Source organism: Myodes glareolus, chromosome X (assembly GCF_982192425.1).
Source record: "Myodes glareolus chromosome X, mMyoGla1.1, whole genome shotgun sequence".
Lineage (NCBI taxonomy): Eukaryota > Metazoa > Chordata > Mammalia > Rodentia > Cricetidae > Myodes > Myodes glareolus.
Window position 1 is genome coordinate 33,988,961 of NC_142053.1, and position 17,302 is coordinate 34,006,262.

At 37.0% G+C, this 17,302-nt stretch overlaps 1 protein-coding gene across 1 annotated transcript in view; it reads right to left on the reverse strand.

Annotated features, from left to right (window-relative positions):
* The window catches only part of Tenm1 (teneurin transmembrane protein 1), an 819,764-nt gene that overhangs the window by 151,790 nt on the left and 650,672 nt on the right, over positions 1-17,302 (reverse strand). The window contains exons 16-17 of the mRNA XM_085684917.2: positions 16,196-16,342; positions 5,948-6,164 (exon numbers count right to left, since the gene is read on the reverse strand). Coding sequence (XP_085541043.1) covers positions 5,948-6,164; positions 16,196-16,342 — 364 coding nt within the window. The remainder of the gene's footprint in view (positions 1-5,947; positions 6,165-16,195; positions 16,343-17,302) is intronic.

The following is a 17,302-nucleotide window of genomic DNA, read 5'->3' on the forward strand; positions in this document are numbered from 1 at the left end:
TTAGTTTGATCCCAATCCTTGAACTTTTCAGCTAAGTGTAGATATTACAAGAGGCCTCTGTAATTATGTTCAGCAGCACTGCTGTGAGATTTTAAAGTTTTAACTTTTTAACATTTTATAATTTATTTAGTGTGTGCGTTTATGCGTGCTGCATGTGTGCTGCATGTGGTGTGTGTGTGTGTGTGTGTGTGTGTGTGTGTGTGTGTGTGTTATAGACAGATAGGAGCATTTGCCACAGCATATGTATGGAGGACAGAGGACAACATTTTGGATGTTGGTTCTCTCTTTTCCCTTTTTTTGAGTCAGGATTTCTCTAGTGTCTGCGTGTGTTCTGTGTACACAAGCTTCTGGCCATAGATGTGCTAGGATTACAGACACAAATGACTCCATCTGGATTTTTGTATGGGTGTCAGAGATGAAATTCAGGTCACCAGGCTCAAACTGCAAGTGCTTTAAACTGCTGAGGTATCATCCAGGCAAAACTTTCAGATTTTAAAACTGTATTTGAAAATGATGCTAGGTGAGAAATATAATAATATACTCTAATCATAAAAGTAGACCTTTTGTCATTTTAGAGGGACCTGAGATGTCTAACATCATGTTTGGTGGTACATAAGACACTGTAAATCAGGGCACCCCTTCTTATATGAGTTTATTAGCTTAGTCTTAAAGGAAAAGTATATATTAGTTTAGCCATGAAGTATACATAGGCACTCAGTAAACTAATGGTTAGGAATATTGTTTCTTCTATTAGTGTGATTTTTATCTTTCTTTGTTTTGGGTGAATTTTGAGACAGGGTTTCTCTGTGATGCCTTCACTGTCCTGGAACTCACTCTGTAGACCAGGCTGGCCTCAAACTCAGATGTCTGCCTGCCTCTACCACCCGAGTGCTTGGATTAAAGTATGCATCACCACTGCTTGGTTTCTGTTTCATTTTTATCTTTTCTCTATTTTAAAACCAAAATATAAGTCCATAAATTAAGTAAAATGATAACCAATATATAAAGACAATTGGAGAAAGTGATCAGTCCCAGCTACATAGTCATCAAATCTTTTCAAGAAAAGCCACAGAAATTCCATAGATCAGAGTTGAAAACCTCAAATACCAACAGAGAAACACATGTCACTACAATATTGGTAAATGACCTAGGTACGATGGAAACAGCAACGCGCTAGCCAGGCATTGCTTGTCCCATCTTGAGGAACCTCTTTTCCTCAGTTCCAGACCGCCTATGAGGTAACTGTGTGCTTGGCAGTGCTTAGCTTTGTGAATTTTCTAGAAGAATTTTATAATCAATTTTTTACATTTGGTCCCTTCATAAATGTCAGGCTAAACAAAATGCATCTGGAGCATAATTTTGAACAACATCTGATACAGACACATGACGAAGAGTATTGTGGGGATCAACCTCTCATCGTTACTAAGTAGATAAATGAGTTTGGCCAGACTTACTGTCAGTGGTTGCAGTAACCCTGGTAAGATGTTGCTTTTAAATGCAGTCCTCCATTAGTGATGGCGAGTGAAATGTCTGGCTTTGCAAATTACTGCTGTCATTTAGTTTAATGTACTCTTGTTTTTACATATTTATAAAAACCTTCTACATTATTAATAGTGATTAAATGCTTAGACACTAAAGATCAATAATGCTTCTGTTCACCTATTTACATTATTAAAAAGTAATAAGTAATACAGGGCATGTAGATTATGTGGTTTACTTCGTAGTCATGTTTGGAGTAGATTGAAAAAAAGAAAAAAAAAACTTGTGCTACAGGGCCAGTTGTTTTTAGGGAAAAAATGGCAATTGAGTTGAGTTTCCTAGAGACTTTTTTGGGGGCAACTTGCATCTTCACAGACATTACACCATCGCTGTGTGAATAAAATATTTGTCTATGTACAGATGTGTTGCGTTTGTTTGTGCTGCAGAATAATTGTTTAACTATGTAAAGATGTGTTTTTATTTATGATGCATTTGTTTAACTCTGTAAAGATGTGTTGCTATTTCACCTTGCCTGTCTAAGGCACCTGATTGTTCTAATAAAAAATCCTGAATGGCCAATAGGTAGACAGATGAGGGATAGGCAGGGCTGGCTAGTAGAGGGATTAAGTAGGAGGAGGAATTTAGGCTTGAGAGAGAGAATGAGGGAGAAAGAGAGGAAGACACCAGGGACCAGACAGTCAGGCAGCCGCCAGCTAGCCAGACAGGGAGGAAGCAGGGAAGAAGAACATACAAAATGAAAGGAAAAAAGTCCCAAACCAAAATATAGATGATGAGAAACAGGTTAATTTAAGTTTTAAAAGCTAGCCAGAAACAAGCCTCAACTAAGACTGAGCATTCATAACAAATAATAAGTCTCTGTGTCATGATCTGGGTGCTGGTGGTATGAAAAAGTTTGTTACATTTGGTACACAATGACAAATATTGTTTTATCTTAGCACAGTGGCTTTGCTCTGATCTACGACCATCTCAGCTAGCAACTACAACTCCGCAGTTAACGGCTTGCTTCTAGCAGTGGCCAGGAGGTTTTGGCTGCAGCCTGGAGAGAATTCTGCTCCTGCAGGTGCTGGCCCTGCCACTGCTGCTAAAGGTAGTTATAATGAAATCTCTATCACTCTAATTATGAAGAAGACTTGAGATAAAAGGCTGGGGTGAAAACGAGCACAGAGAGGTTGAGGAGCAACCAGCTAATCCTCTCTCCTTGCCGGCATCTACAGTAGACCCCATGCGTCAGCTTCACCAAACCAGAACTATACCACCCTAAACCCCACCCTACTACTTCCCATGTCTCTCTATCTCTCCCAGATGCTTTCTGAGGTTCTCTGATTACTTTCTTTCAACTAGCTAACACGGCCACCTGACTCAAGGTTAATTTTACTTAAGTAGCACAAATACACAATCAAGGTTCACAGTGTGATCAAATATCCCCCAACACACCACAGGGCAGAGAAGGTACATATCCCACCTGCTTCTTTTGTGCCAGTGTAGCCAATTGAGTAGAACGAAAACTACTCTTCTTGTGATACACAATGGTGAAGGATTTGTTGTATGTGGCCTTGCAACCCTTAGATAGCTAAATACTGCTGTCTGCAGCTCTAGCAAGTCTTCTGATTGTGGCACAATGGGCAGCAGCAAGCCAGCTGTGTGGATCATGTGTCGCCAATAGTTAGCTGAAGCCATTAGCAATGCTTTCTTTACCTGTGTACCCAGATGTCTGTCAGCTATGCGGCAAAGGCAAAAACCCCCAAAACAAACAAACAAAAATAGCAAAAAACATGACTTGGTGAATTATGGCATTTACATATCTTCTATTTATTTGAAAGAAGTTAGTCTACGGTCAAGGTTGTGTAAGAGTCATGAGTCTTTACAGTCTTTACAGTCTTTACAGTCACATGCTCCAGTTTTTTTTTTATTCAAGCCACTGTGGCTCACGCTTTCAGGACGAGTGTGCATGGGTTCAAATCCAGGGACTGACACTCGTTATGACTTTGTTGACACCTCAATTTCCTCATTTAAAAAGGAAACTTTTCAAGAATCATCCCATGAACAATTTTATGAGAATTAGATGAAATAACACAGATCAAAGGCTAGCAGAGGTCAGATACACAATCAGTACATGATAGCAGTAGCCGTGTAGCAAAATGTCCATTTCACGACATTCATTGTGTTCATCTCCAAAGAAGTACTTCATTAGCTCTGATTAAAAGTTTATAACTCATGTTATTAAAATATTATTAACTGAAGTTGTTTTTTTTAAGAACTTCTTGGTTTCAAAGTTTCTTGTGTCATTTATCCAAGATAAATTTGGTTCATGTCACCAGAAGAACTTAAGGATAAGTGGGAATGGGGCAGCTGTGGTGTAATGGAAAGTTTACAGGGGTTGCTACAATACAAACTTGCTGTCTGGGTGATTTAGTCTCTTTGAATCTCAGTTTCCTCATATATAAAATGTACCAAATACAATTGGCCCATTTCACTGGGATACTGTGAAAACAAAATGAAATAGTATGTGCTTAGGTGCATTGCTAACTAAAAAGTATTATATGGGTGTACCAGAGAGATTGTAATTGTCATTTACATATGTGAACAAAAATGAATTTATTTCGCCCAAAGGTAAACCAAGGAAAAGTGAATACATTTTTTTTTGTCAGAGAAAACACAATTCGATTGCTTGTATTCATGTACTCTCCCAGGAAAATCTTTGCTGACAGCTAGGACTCTAATAGCAGAGACCTCTGGATGGAGACCCATTGTTTTGAATTTAAATACGACTTGCAGAGTCAAATGATAACTTGGAGCATTTTACAAAAGAATGGGAAAACTCAATCAAACCAGGAGGAGGACAAGGGCATTAACCACCCAAAGTAATAGTTTTCTTCACTGTGTGAGTGCCTAGCAAGCACTGCTGAAGCGTGAAGCTGAAGCACAGGGGTTTGTTTGTCTTGACTTTTCTAAGTTTATCACTCAAGTGCCCTGCTCTGGGTCACAACGACTTGTCTGCTGTCTCTCTCAGGTCCTGACTTTCTCCCTTATTGAATTCAACATGTTATTCAACACATCTCAAGTCGTGAAGGTTATTTTTTTCCTCTCAATCACTCCCTTCTTTGGTACTGATTTCTCCTCAAGTATGGAGAAAGCTATAGAGTTGACTGTCCCTCTACCTTAATGAGAAACATGGAGGTAATGAGTGCCTTCAAGTTTTTCTGTCCTTTTGTATTCTAGAAGTAAGTCTTCAATATCTAAATAATTCCATTGATTACTTCCATTTCAAAGATGGAACGTTTCGAAGAGGGAATTATTGTATTTTTTGGTGGAAGACAAACTTTGTCTAGAGTCTCTAGAAGAAAAACCATTTCTTGAGATATATTGGCATTGGTTTTGGGTTATATTGAAAGCTCAAAAGGGCAGAACGACATAGTAATAAAATAAAGAAAAGCATTTTGGCTTCAGTGAGAGTTCCAGTATTCAACTGAAGAGAAGGGAATTAAGTAAAGTTTCCACATACATCTTTATGTTTCCCCTTTCTACTCTATAAAGGTTAACATTGACTAGTAATTTTCTTAGATAGTCACTGGTCTCAAACTGTTGACATATTGCATCTTTGGGGTTGTGGTATTAGTGTGTGTGTATGTGTGTATGTGTGTGTGTGTGTGTGTGTGTGTATGTATGTATGTATGTATTGTGTGCCCGAGTGTATGTTTGTGCACAAAGTGTATATAAGAGCCCACAGAGGTCAGAAAATGGCGTTGAATCTCCTGAAAACTGGAGTTACCTATAGTGGTGAAGCACCATGGATTCTGGGAGCTGAACTTGAATCATCTGAAAGAGCAGTAAGTGCTGCTAATCACCAAAACCATCTCTCCTGCTCTACCTATACCTAGCACTAACTAGTAAAGTTTATTATTAATAATAAGGATTTGTTCATTGGTATTCAATGGTTATCATACTTTAAATAAGTGAATTGATTTAAATGGATTGGACCTTGTCAGATCTTTAGAGGTAATTCATTCATTTGAGCCATCTGAGAAGACAGATATTTCTCATTTTGAATTTCCCATTAAGATATGAAATCAGTCAACCCTTTGATCTTGTAACACTTTTCATCACGAAACAGAACCTAAAATTTAGCTATTGAAATTCAAGATTTTTCAAAAAGATTTCAGAAGTCAATAGTAAGTTTGCAAATTATCCTTCCATTTTGTCATCAAATACCCATTTTTATACAGACATAGACATGTGTTATAAATTTTATGTTATAGAATCTGGCCAGCTGGCATTTAGAAACAAATTGCTAACAGTGTAGGCATTTAATAGAAATCTTAAGAAAGATAGCACTATTGTGGGAAGGGATGAGAAACCACTAGATCCTTAGAAGACAATTTTCTTTCTTTTTTTTTCTGAAGGAAAATCATGAGCACTTTTAGTAAGGACAAAATAAATTTCTACATACCTGCTGTCAAATGAGACCTCTTGAGGGATGACATGAGTGCTGTCCTTGCCAATAAGAAATTTGATTCGATCATAGAAGAGTCTTGAAGTGTGCTGAGAGAAGAGGGGCTGGCTTTGTTGAATGAGGTCAAGAGGGTCTGGTGAGCCCTGACAGAGTGGGCTTACATAACAGTTGCTTTGTTGACAGCAATCTGGGTCCACACAATCAGTCAAACCATCTGGAAGACAAAACAAATCAATAGTGGTATTTCCCTTCCAGGAAAACAATATAGTCAAAAATATGCAAAACGGAGAAAGACAGTAAATGTAATGTTCACCAGTCTTGTTTTGAGATTAGAGCCTGTTACATTTGCATGTTTTTTAGGAATTGCTACTCATTGAGTTTTTAGGACACTGTAGAGAAATTCCAACTATTTCATTCATAAATCTTCGAGTTTGAAATTCTCTAGTTAACTGGAGACTATAGTTTATATAACTTCAATGTAGCTTTCAGGCAAAGTATTCTGTTAGGTACAGTTCGGTATACTTCAATGAGAACACTCAGTAGGAATGATAACTATTTTTGTCACTGGACTGAGCTCCCAAGGTCCAAATGAGAAGTAGAAGGAAGAAGAACATGAGCAAGGAAGTCAGGACCGCGAGGTGTGCGTTCACCCACTGAAACGGTGGGACAGATCTAATGGGAGCTCACCAAGGCCAGCTGGACTGGGAGTGATGGAGCATGTGATCAAAGTGGACACTCTGAATGTGGCTGGCAATAAAGTCTGACTGAGGAGCCAAAAAAAAAAAAAAAGTTCAGTCGGTGACTATACAATTAACCAGTACCTGACAATCTGATTTTATTTGCATTTAAAAATCATTTTAACATGACTGTCTATTAATAATTCTTAAAATAGAGGTTGAGATTTTCATCGTGATAAAGTATGTAAGACAGTGATTTTCAAATGTGCAGCCAATTAACTGTGGAGCTTGTTACGTATCCACATACCTGAATTCTACCCACTGAACTGGAATTTCCTTTGTCCCAAGACTGCACTCACTTAATATGGGTGATTCTGAAGCCTACTAAAGTAGCTAATTATCCTTTTATTTTATTTTAGAAATTTATACAAGCAATAAGAATTTATGCAGTTATTACGAAACCTAGTATCTATCAACATAGTTAGTCACTTTCTCTCTCTTTTGGGGACCTTCATCATTTGCCTTGAACTCCTGAATCCACATGTATGAAGGAAAAAAAAGAGTCATTTAAAAGTTTCACTCTTTGGAAAAGGAGCGATGAAGGACACAAGACTTATGGGAGGGGGGACTGACTATTTAGAATGTAAAAGGTATAAAATGCTTTGTTCATTGATTGGAAGGTAATGAAAGAAAACGACCCCTTTCCCCCTAGGGATTCTGGGTTTAGTGGGATAAAATAGGTGTTTAAACAGCTGACACTTATACCAGTGAAATATGAGAAGAACTCTAAGAGAGTTCTAATCAACGAAAAGAAATGTGGTTGCAGTGATTAACTGAGCAGATGGACACTTCACTCCATATCCAATAAGCAAAAAATTTAAAGTCCTTCCAAGGTCCTTAGAGCAGGCAAGTGGCTCTAATTGAGTTGTTTAACAAGGGTAAATATAAAGGCACTAATCTTAGCTCGCAGTGGAACAGAGGCATTCAGGTGGATCAGTGGTTCCTTAAGACTCATGATGAAAGTTACAAGCACTGGTCTGAGCTCCTGGAGTCCAGTAGAAGGGAGAGAGGAGGGACTGTATGAGGTAATGGTGGGGAAGAAAAAGATCATGATGGGGAAACCCACAGAGACAGCTGATCCGAGCTAGTGGGAGCTCATGGACCCTGGACAGACAACTGGGGAGCCTGCAAGGGACCAAACTAGGCCCTCTGCATATGGGTAACAGGACAGTTTGTGGGCCCTCTGACAGTGGGACCAGGATTTATCCCTGGCGTATGAACTGTTTTTGTAGAGTCCTTTTGCTATGGTGGGATACCTTGCTCAGCCTTGATGCAGTGGGGAGGGACTTGGCCCTTTCTCAACTTGATATGCCAGGCTTAGTTGACTCCCAGTGGAAGGCCTTACCCTCTCTGAGGAGTAGATAGGGAGAAGGTGGGAGAAGCAGGAGGAAGCAGGAGGAGAGGAGGGAGGCAGAACTATGGTTGATATGTAAAATGTATAAAAAGAGAGAGAGAGTGAAAAAAGAGTTACAGGCACTGGTTTCCTGCGGCAATTTTGCTTGCTCCCCCTCCCTCACTTGGCTGCTCCAGTTGAGCTACAGGAGGATGTACCATAGCTGGGGGCAATGAAAGTGAGCAACACGGAGAGAGTAGGAATTTGGAAGAGTAGCCTTGGGGCACCTAGGAAGATGTTTTCCCCTACATGTGGCCTTTTCAAATTCCCTGTACCATAGATAGTACTTTGTTTTAAAATGAAGTTTGCCTTTTTGCTTGCTTTCCCTGGTTAGTCGACTTTTGACCATGCTTTCTTTCTGGATCTCCACGAACACATTTCTTTTTCACTTATGACAATGTTTACATAAGGCTTCATTTCAAAAATAAGTCCCCTTCCTCTTTCATCTTTCAGCAAAATATATTAGCAGATATCCCCTGGATTTTAGATGGCCTTACTACCTCTTTCTCCGATAAGATATTCTCAGTTGCTTATAAGCACATTATCTCTTTACTCTTCTGCTAATTCAACATCTGAATGTGTAGAGAACTTGGCAGCAATATCAGATGTATTAAAAGAGTTTTTCTAATGTTTGCTATAAGTGTCCCATATTCCAGACAATGAAAAATATGAGAGTCAAATGCAAATTCATCTTTATCTTACATTCTTATTGAACAGTGGTTTTTTATTATTGGCATAATGTACATGGAAGCACCTAGTATTGTGTTTGGTATTGACAAATGCACTAATAATAGTTTTGGACATTGACAGGCCTCATCCTATAAACTATGATTCGGACTTATTATGGAAAATAAACTGATTTTAAATAAATACAAATGTTATAGTAATCTTCAAAACTGGATTCTGAAACTAAACAGTAAACTAATTCAAAATTGGGAATTACATTTTCATCTAGATATGTGATACAGAATTCAAGGAATCTCTTATATTTGGTAATTTTCTATTATATATAGAGCTGACCCTATGAGATTTTCTTTCTGAAAGTATTAGCAAGACACTGTTGAATTTAGAAAGGAAACAGCAAAGCAGACCAGCAATGGCATGAAACCCTAAATTATAATTTGCAGGCAAACCCAGCACACGGGTAAAGATCTACTTACCAATTATCACATTGGATAACACCCCAAACAGTATGTCTAGACTGTTACAAAGAAGTGCAAATGACAGTCACACTGGATGTGTGTGTGTGTTTTTTTCTTTTGGCTATTAACAGTTCTTTTATTGTTCTGAAATGGAAGCTGTGGCACCCTACTGACAGCCAAGCTCAGAGTGTCAGGTAAGAACATATCATATGTTAGCTGATTTTATTTTCAGAAATTGTTTTCTTTAGCGGAATAAAAATAAAAGAGAGCAGAAAAGAGAGAGGTTACATTGTCTTGGGAGACTAAACATGGTGTTCATTGACCCTAGGTTTGCTAACCAATTTGGGTCTCTTTCAAATTGACTCAATTCATGCTGATGAAAATCAAGTATACTGTTTGTTTCTATGTGATCAAGTAATCAGTAGTAAATGTTTGCCTATCAGATGTGTGCTCTTGACTGACAAAGAGACTAGAAAAGGAGATATGAACAATATAGGAGAAACTCATGTTGGCCTATACCTTGGATGAACTTACTCATAATAACCATATTATTGTTTTAGCAGAAACGGACAGCTAAGTTTTGGTAGTGTTTCCCAAATAATTTTCAACTTTATGTGAACTAGTTAGTATTTTCTATGTATTAGGTGCTTCCAAATGTATCATTTTAGCTAAACTCTGCAGCACAGTTTTACATAGATTCTCTCAGGTTCATTTTACAATTAGAGGAAAAGAGACTAAATGTGATTCCATTGCTATATGTTATTTGGAATCATATTAACATATAGTGTTCTGTTTAGAAATCTTTATTTAATATACCCATCTAAGCAGTGACTATTACCAGAACTCTCAGAGTCTGTAGAATTTCTAAGTCCCTGACTATATATAGGTATTTAGAGCACATGAATCAATTAAGGTAAAAAAAAACTCAAATAACTTTGATTCCAAAGTATACTTTGGCACTTACAATCTGTATGACTCTGGACTAAGCAATTCTACTCCTGGACTCTTAGGTTCCTTTCCTATAAGTTGTGGGTAACAATGCCTTTCAATGAAGGGTTGCAAGGTTCAATTCATATGTTGTAATGATTCTAAATACAACATTGGATGCTTTCAGAGTAGTATGAGCATAGATTGGATGATATACTGAAATTAGCAGGAAAGAATAAATACTTTATGATTGATCTTATTTGAGGAATGCAATCAAACTTATAAAAGTAAATGACATAAGAACATTTTCCAGAAGGTGTGAGATGGGGTTATGTGGAGTCATTCATTCAATGTTATAAAGTTATAGATGATGAACCGTCTCATGTATACAATAATATAGTAGTATGAACTCAAAATTTCATAACATGGTAGATCTTAAAATTTACAAAGATACAGGAGTTGACTTTTGGCAAGTTATATATGTTTGTAGCCTTGATAATGGTCAAAGTATCTTAAGTACTTATAAACTCAACAAGATTTTTAAAATTATTACTTTGTTTTTCATGCCATTTAAAGTCCAGTAAATTTGGAGAGGTAATTATTAAGAATTTTCACACTGTCTAGTTTGTAGCCTGTAGCTGATAAATGTTACCTATTATTATGTCAAGGTCTGGAATATAAAGACTACAAGGTATCCAGGCATGGAATCTTAGAGGTGTGTGCAAATGGTTTACATTCATAGTTTAAAATATTCACCCTCATTCTTATTGAAATAGCCTTAATACTGTTCAGCACAATCAGTTCATTGGAATGTGTTCAATTAGGATCAAACTCTGAATAGAGAGGACCCTATGCAATGTTGAGTTGGTAGAGATTATATTAATATGACAGGAACTTTTCATTCATTGAATTTTATTGATTTAAGGATTTGTTATCACTTGGATAGAGGCTGGATGGAAGTTAACTTTTTCATGGTGATAGAAGATCTGTCAGTGCTCAAAATTGTCTTACTTCTAGGACAACTGTAAATTTAGCTAGACATGAACAAAACTCCACTTAATGCACCTAAATATATGTTAATGGGGTTTTCACACATTACCTTAATTAAATTATTTTATTCATAGTTAATATTCAAATATTATTTATTCACGTTAATATTCAACACTGTAAACTACATAGATGAATAACAAATAGCTGCCTTAGTAGGTAGTGGGTTGGACCCAGCCACTGATCTTGTAAACTACAGTTAGAAGCTTAGATTTTCCTCCTTTCAGTTCCATTTTGAAGCATATGCACCCTAGGCTCTCACAACCAAACGATGGCCATTTAGTTAATGAGTTGTTCAGAAATGGGGAGGAATAGTAAAAAAAAAAAATATTAAGAATATCTTTTTGGTGTTGCATCTTTTGTCTACAACCAAACTGTCAAACGAAATGGGAGGCCCTTAAATAGAGCAAATGCTGTCACTTCATGGCTCCTTGTCTTTTACTACTCACTAAACACATAAGCTGGTGATAGTCAAAATCTGAGGTTCATTGATCCGTGTGTGTGTGTGTGTGTGTTCATAACTCACCCGTGGTGATATTTTTTATAAAGTAGAAACATGACTACTAAAAGAGCTTGTAAATAGTTACTAGTTTTAATGGTAAGTTGTTAGGAAGAACAATTCCTGGAAAATCATTCTCTTTTAGGCAGTTAACTAACTGATTTTGCCAACAAATATGAACATAGACCATTAGAACACTTTCTACAAGAGAAGTTGGGACAGATGGAGAAATTTTTTAAAAACTGGAGGAAAGTGGATTACACATCCTTTTTCTACATTTTTAATATCCTGCCACAATCTTTTTGTAATTTCAGATACCACTTCCTTTCCAGGTGAGCCAGGTGGTGGTGGTACACACCTCTAATTGCAGCACTCAGGAGGCAGAGGCAGGAGGATCTCTGTGAGCTCCAAAAAACAAACAAACAAGTAAATAAAAAGAAAACATTTAGGGGTTGGAGAATTGGCTTAAAGGTTAAGAGTACTGGCTGCTCTTCCAGAGCACCTAGGTGGTTCAATTCCCAGCACCCACATGGTGGCGCACAACCATCTGTAATGAGATCTGGAGCCCTCTTCTGGCCTGTAGGTGTACATGCAGACAGAACACTGTATACATAATAAACAAACAAACAAACAAATAATAAATAAATAAATAAATAAAATATATCTTTTCAAAAAGTGCTGTATCCCTGAGCTTGAATACCAAGAGAATTTTCAGCGGTACAAACCCATTCTTGGTCTGGCCGTCAATATTAAGGACTTAAAACATTTTTTGGGTTTTCTGAGACTTGTGTATGTATTTGTGCAAGCTTGTCTACATATGATGCATGCATTTGTGGGGACATGCATGCTACACTGTTAATGTGGAGGTCAGAGGACGACTTAGTGGCCCTGGTTCTCTTCCTTCCACCTTACATTGGTTCTGGGGATTTGGAGATTGAACTCAGGTCCTCAGGCCTCTGTGGCAAGAAATTTTATGGGCTGAGTCATTGGGTCTCCTCTTTTTTTTTTGTTGTTTTCTGAGATAAGGTCTGTCACTGAACCTGGAGTTCATAGAGCAATTTGGCTAGGCTAGCTGGCTAGCAAGTCCTAAGGATTGTCCTTTCTTTACTTCCCCAACAAATTTCAGGTGCATGTCACTACTCTAGGCCTTTAAGCTTTTGCATGGGTACTGGAGATCGGACGCATGTATGACAAGCACTTGATTGAGCTATGTCTCCAGCTCCTTCACACTGACTTTTTGGTGCTGATTTAATGATATAATTAATTCAAATCTGTGTCTAAGAATGTTCCTTGTCTTTTATTTGGTTGTTTTGATCTCTCTTGTCGTAACTGCTTTTTTTTTTCTTAAATGAAAGCTTTGAAATAGACTTTATTGATGGCAGTTCCACTCACTATTTGTTTTAGCTATTTCGATAAATCTAATACAATGCTCATACCCCTCTCCCCGGGCTTGTAAAAGTTGGTGATCATATTTTCAATTCAAGACACATGACTAACAAATCAAAAGATGGTCTCATCACGTTGTTTTTCCTGCATATATACGCAGGAATCTAAGGGCTTAAAGGAATACTTGTGGTCACAGTATTCGACAGAGTTGTGACTTTTATAGTAATCAGTACTTACAGTAAGAGACCTTTCTTGCTTTTTTTTGAATCTTAGGGAAAAAAATCCAAAGGTATTTGTTCTCAGCTTTCACTCTTCAAGGACCTCTTAGCAGGCTTACAGGGAAGCTGTGTCACCTACATACTCAATGCAGCCCAATGACTTTCTAAGAGTTGCAATGCATTGAGATCAGAGTGTAACTAAAGTCAAAACTGCAGGATATATCAGTGGTTCTAATGAATATTCAATGGTGATTTAGATGCAAGAAAAATCCCAAACAGTTTTAAGTATCAGGTGGAATATGGAGTAATCAGGTAGCAGCTACTTGAAACAACTGCTTGGAAGCCATGTGGTTTTGATTGGAAGATTTCTTAAGAATTGCATTATAAAAATTAGTATTACTTTTTTCAAGAATGTTCAGTTGACACTTCTTGATTTAATTAAAGCACATGCAAATATACAAAGAACGATTCTAATCATTAGTCATAGTCAGCTAAACGAATTCTGCCCTTTGGAGAATCTGGAAAGCTGAGATCACCAAATGAAGGACCTTGAATGTATTCATTGTAAACATTGTAGAAATGGAATTATGGGTTTAAAATCCTAGTCATGGAACTTTTAGTGGTTATTCAATCTATCTTTCTATCTTAACGTAAAGGCCAATCTATATTTGTCATCAATATTATCTTAGTCCCACTAAAAGAAAAATGGTAATTGAAACTCTCATGGAGCTTTCTAACCTTAGTCCCTAAGGAGACAATTATAAGCTATACTCAGCTCTTATCAGGCCTTTGATTTTCAATTTGCATATAGATACACAGTTTTAAGGAATGTGCAGAGGTCAATATACATTCAGTAAAATCGTCTATTTTTTTTTGCACCTGCATATTATATAGACATTGAGAACTGATAATTCGATAATTCATTAAAGTTTAATTGATCCATTCATTAAACATTTTTGGCTCCCTTGGTGTGACCTTGAAGACATAAAGAGGCTTGATAATTAAATATTCCATTATTTTTATTACTTGACAAAGTCAGGAGACTTATTTTGCTTGACTTTAATTGGTCCAGAAATTACAAATGCATAGGCTGTGAACATATTTTGTGAATATAACCCTTCAATCAACACATCAGATAGTAAATCTCTATCAATTACACCAACACGGTGTATCACCTGGCCTTACACTCAAGCTCTCTCAGTTCCTTCCTATATAATCTTTATAAACTTTATTTTACTGTGCCTAGTTTTATAATTTGTAAATATCATTAACTGAGGTTCCTACACTGAAGAGGTTAAATTAGATAATTCACATAAGATTCTCAGCACAGTTCCTGGTTCTTCTGCATACAAGTGAATTACTGTTGTTATCAATTATAGTTGGCAAATAGTTATGGTACATGCACCATGCCTGATGCATATCAAGTGAAGCAGAAGATTTATTATTAAGACTGCATGGTGCGTATTATAAGCACCAGGGGAGGCTGAGGAAGCAGAAGTCAGAGACTTCATGGAAGATGTGGCTTGAGTTGAGACTTAAATAGTGGACAGAGATGCGAGAGTATAGAGAAGGCATTCTGGAAAAGATGCATAGAATGAAACTAAAACAAAGAAAGTAAAAAAGGGTATTAGTGGATAATAAAACTCAGCCAAGCAGTTGATCTATATACCGTTTAGTTGAAAAAAAAACCCTCATTCTGCATTCCAAATGATATATATGATATATCATATATATAAATGATATATATATATGTAGGAAATAGTATTTTTAGTAAAAGAGTATACTTCCCCCATTCTCTTTGTATGTGTGCGTCTGTTGTCCTCCATTATATTTCATGTGGTTACTTGAATTATCTCATTTAATACGTGTAACCACATTATATGTACTTAATGCTTGTTACTATTAATTCTAGTTTTTCCATCCATAACATGTAAAGGAAGAAGCTTTTTTTGCTTCTGTTTGTGTATATGGTGGTCATGTGTATGGTACATGTGTGGGTGTTTATTTATGCACACGTGTGGAGGACTGAAGCGACATTGGATGTCTGCCTTGATTACTCTTTACTTTCTTCATTGAGGCAGACTCTTTCACCCAATTCAGAGTCTACCACTTAGGGCCAGATTAGCTAGGGGGAGTGCAAGGTTTCCCTGTCTTTGCCTCTCAGGTGTTTGGAGGAGATGGTTCTGTCCAATGAGCTAGCTTACCAACCCAAAGGAGAAAATTTTACAACCAGATGAAAGCCTAAACCCTAACTGCTCTCTCACGAATTTAAGCTCTTTATTGGGATGAAATGATAAGAAATATAATTATCCCAAATATAGGAACTAGGTCCCCACATTTTAAAATCTACTTCATTTTAACCCAAGGTACTGTAGTTCGAAAAGCATTTATTGCTAATTTCATATTTTCTTGCCAAGAAAGAATACAAAAGTTATGTCAAACTGAATAATCATAATGATGTTAAGTTGTCAGATGCGAATGTACACAAAATGAAATATTTTCTTTGTTCTTAATTATTTAGAGCTCCCTCTTGTGTCTCTATCTCTTAGCAATACTTGATGACTTTCAGAGGACACAAGACAATTTTTGATAAATTCTTTGTATTTAAGAACTTAACATGATGTTTTATTTATTAGTTTTTGAGACATACTCTGCATCTATTTATGGTTACAATTAAATGAGATAAAATACATGTAAAACATTTGGAGCATTGCCCAGACATAGTAATTGTAAATAAACAATATTTAAAAAATATTATTGAAATTAAAAATAGTATATCCATGCACTTCAGTCTTATTGATATTTCAGATTCTTAATTTTTGCTCTTAGGTTGGTTACTACTGTGCTAGGGGCAAGTTGCTTGCTTTCTGACCCGAATGTTTTGTAAGTAACTCACCTCCATCATTGTCCAGGTTGTCTCCACAAAGCATTTCCATGACAATGTTGCAGCCTGTCCCACTCCAACCAACCTGACACACACAGTGCCAACCATTTTGATCCAGGGTACATCGTCCATTTCCAAAGCAGAGTCCTGGACAGCCATCTGAAAAGACAGCAGAGGGTAGCAATTGCAGAGATATCAGAATGGGATTGGCCAATGTATCTGCCTACAGGGAAGAATTTAATCATCTGGGCTCTGTTCGGATGAGGTGCTGAATAAATGCAAGAGGAGCTTGCTTACTTGCAACACCTTCCCAGGGAACTTGTTATCCCTGACTTTGCAGTGTTTTTCCTTAGAGAGCCAATTAAGTGTTATTAATGCTAACCCCGATTCCAAACCTCTGGTTCAGATAGAAAGGAAACTGTGGTGGGGGACAAGAAATTTTTTTTGTTTGTTTGTTTCTTTTTGAAAAATGTATCTCCTCATCTCTATCAAAACAGGATAGATGATGTTGTATCTAGTTATGGCCAATAAATTGGAGAAAGACAGCAGTTTCTATGAAGAGAAACTTTCTTCACCTCCCTCTCGCCTGTGATGATTTCCCCCCAGTGATCTAGTGCTTCAGGACATAGGTATGTTGGTTTGTAATTCAGACCACACCATGGTGTATTTGCTTATTCCTTAGAAATGTGCTGCACTTTTTCTGCACCTATTCAAAATTTTCAAGATTACTATTGATCTGAGGGCTAAGCACTGGGAATTTTACTTCTGCGCTATCTCTTGTAAAAGCCAGTATATTACTGTATTTAAAATAATAATATTAAGTACTCATAAAATAGTTATGGGATCAAAATATGCCATACATAGAGTCTCAGAATTCTAGAGAATTCAGAATTCTAGAATAACTGGAAAAAATACTCAAAAGAAAGTATAGTATTTGAATATTTTTTGCTAATTACTAAAGTACAAAGACAGGCAATGTTGCTTCTTCAGAATTAGGCTTCTTTTTCTTTCGTACCTCCTGAAAATGTGTCTTACTGTTTCTGCCAATAGTTCAGATGTAGGGTCTATCAAAAGGAAACTGTGCATGTTCTAAGTGATCAGTAGCACATGTATGGACAC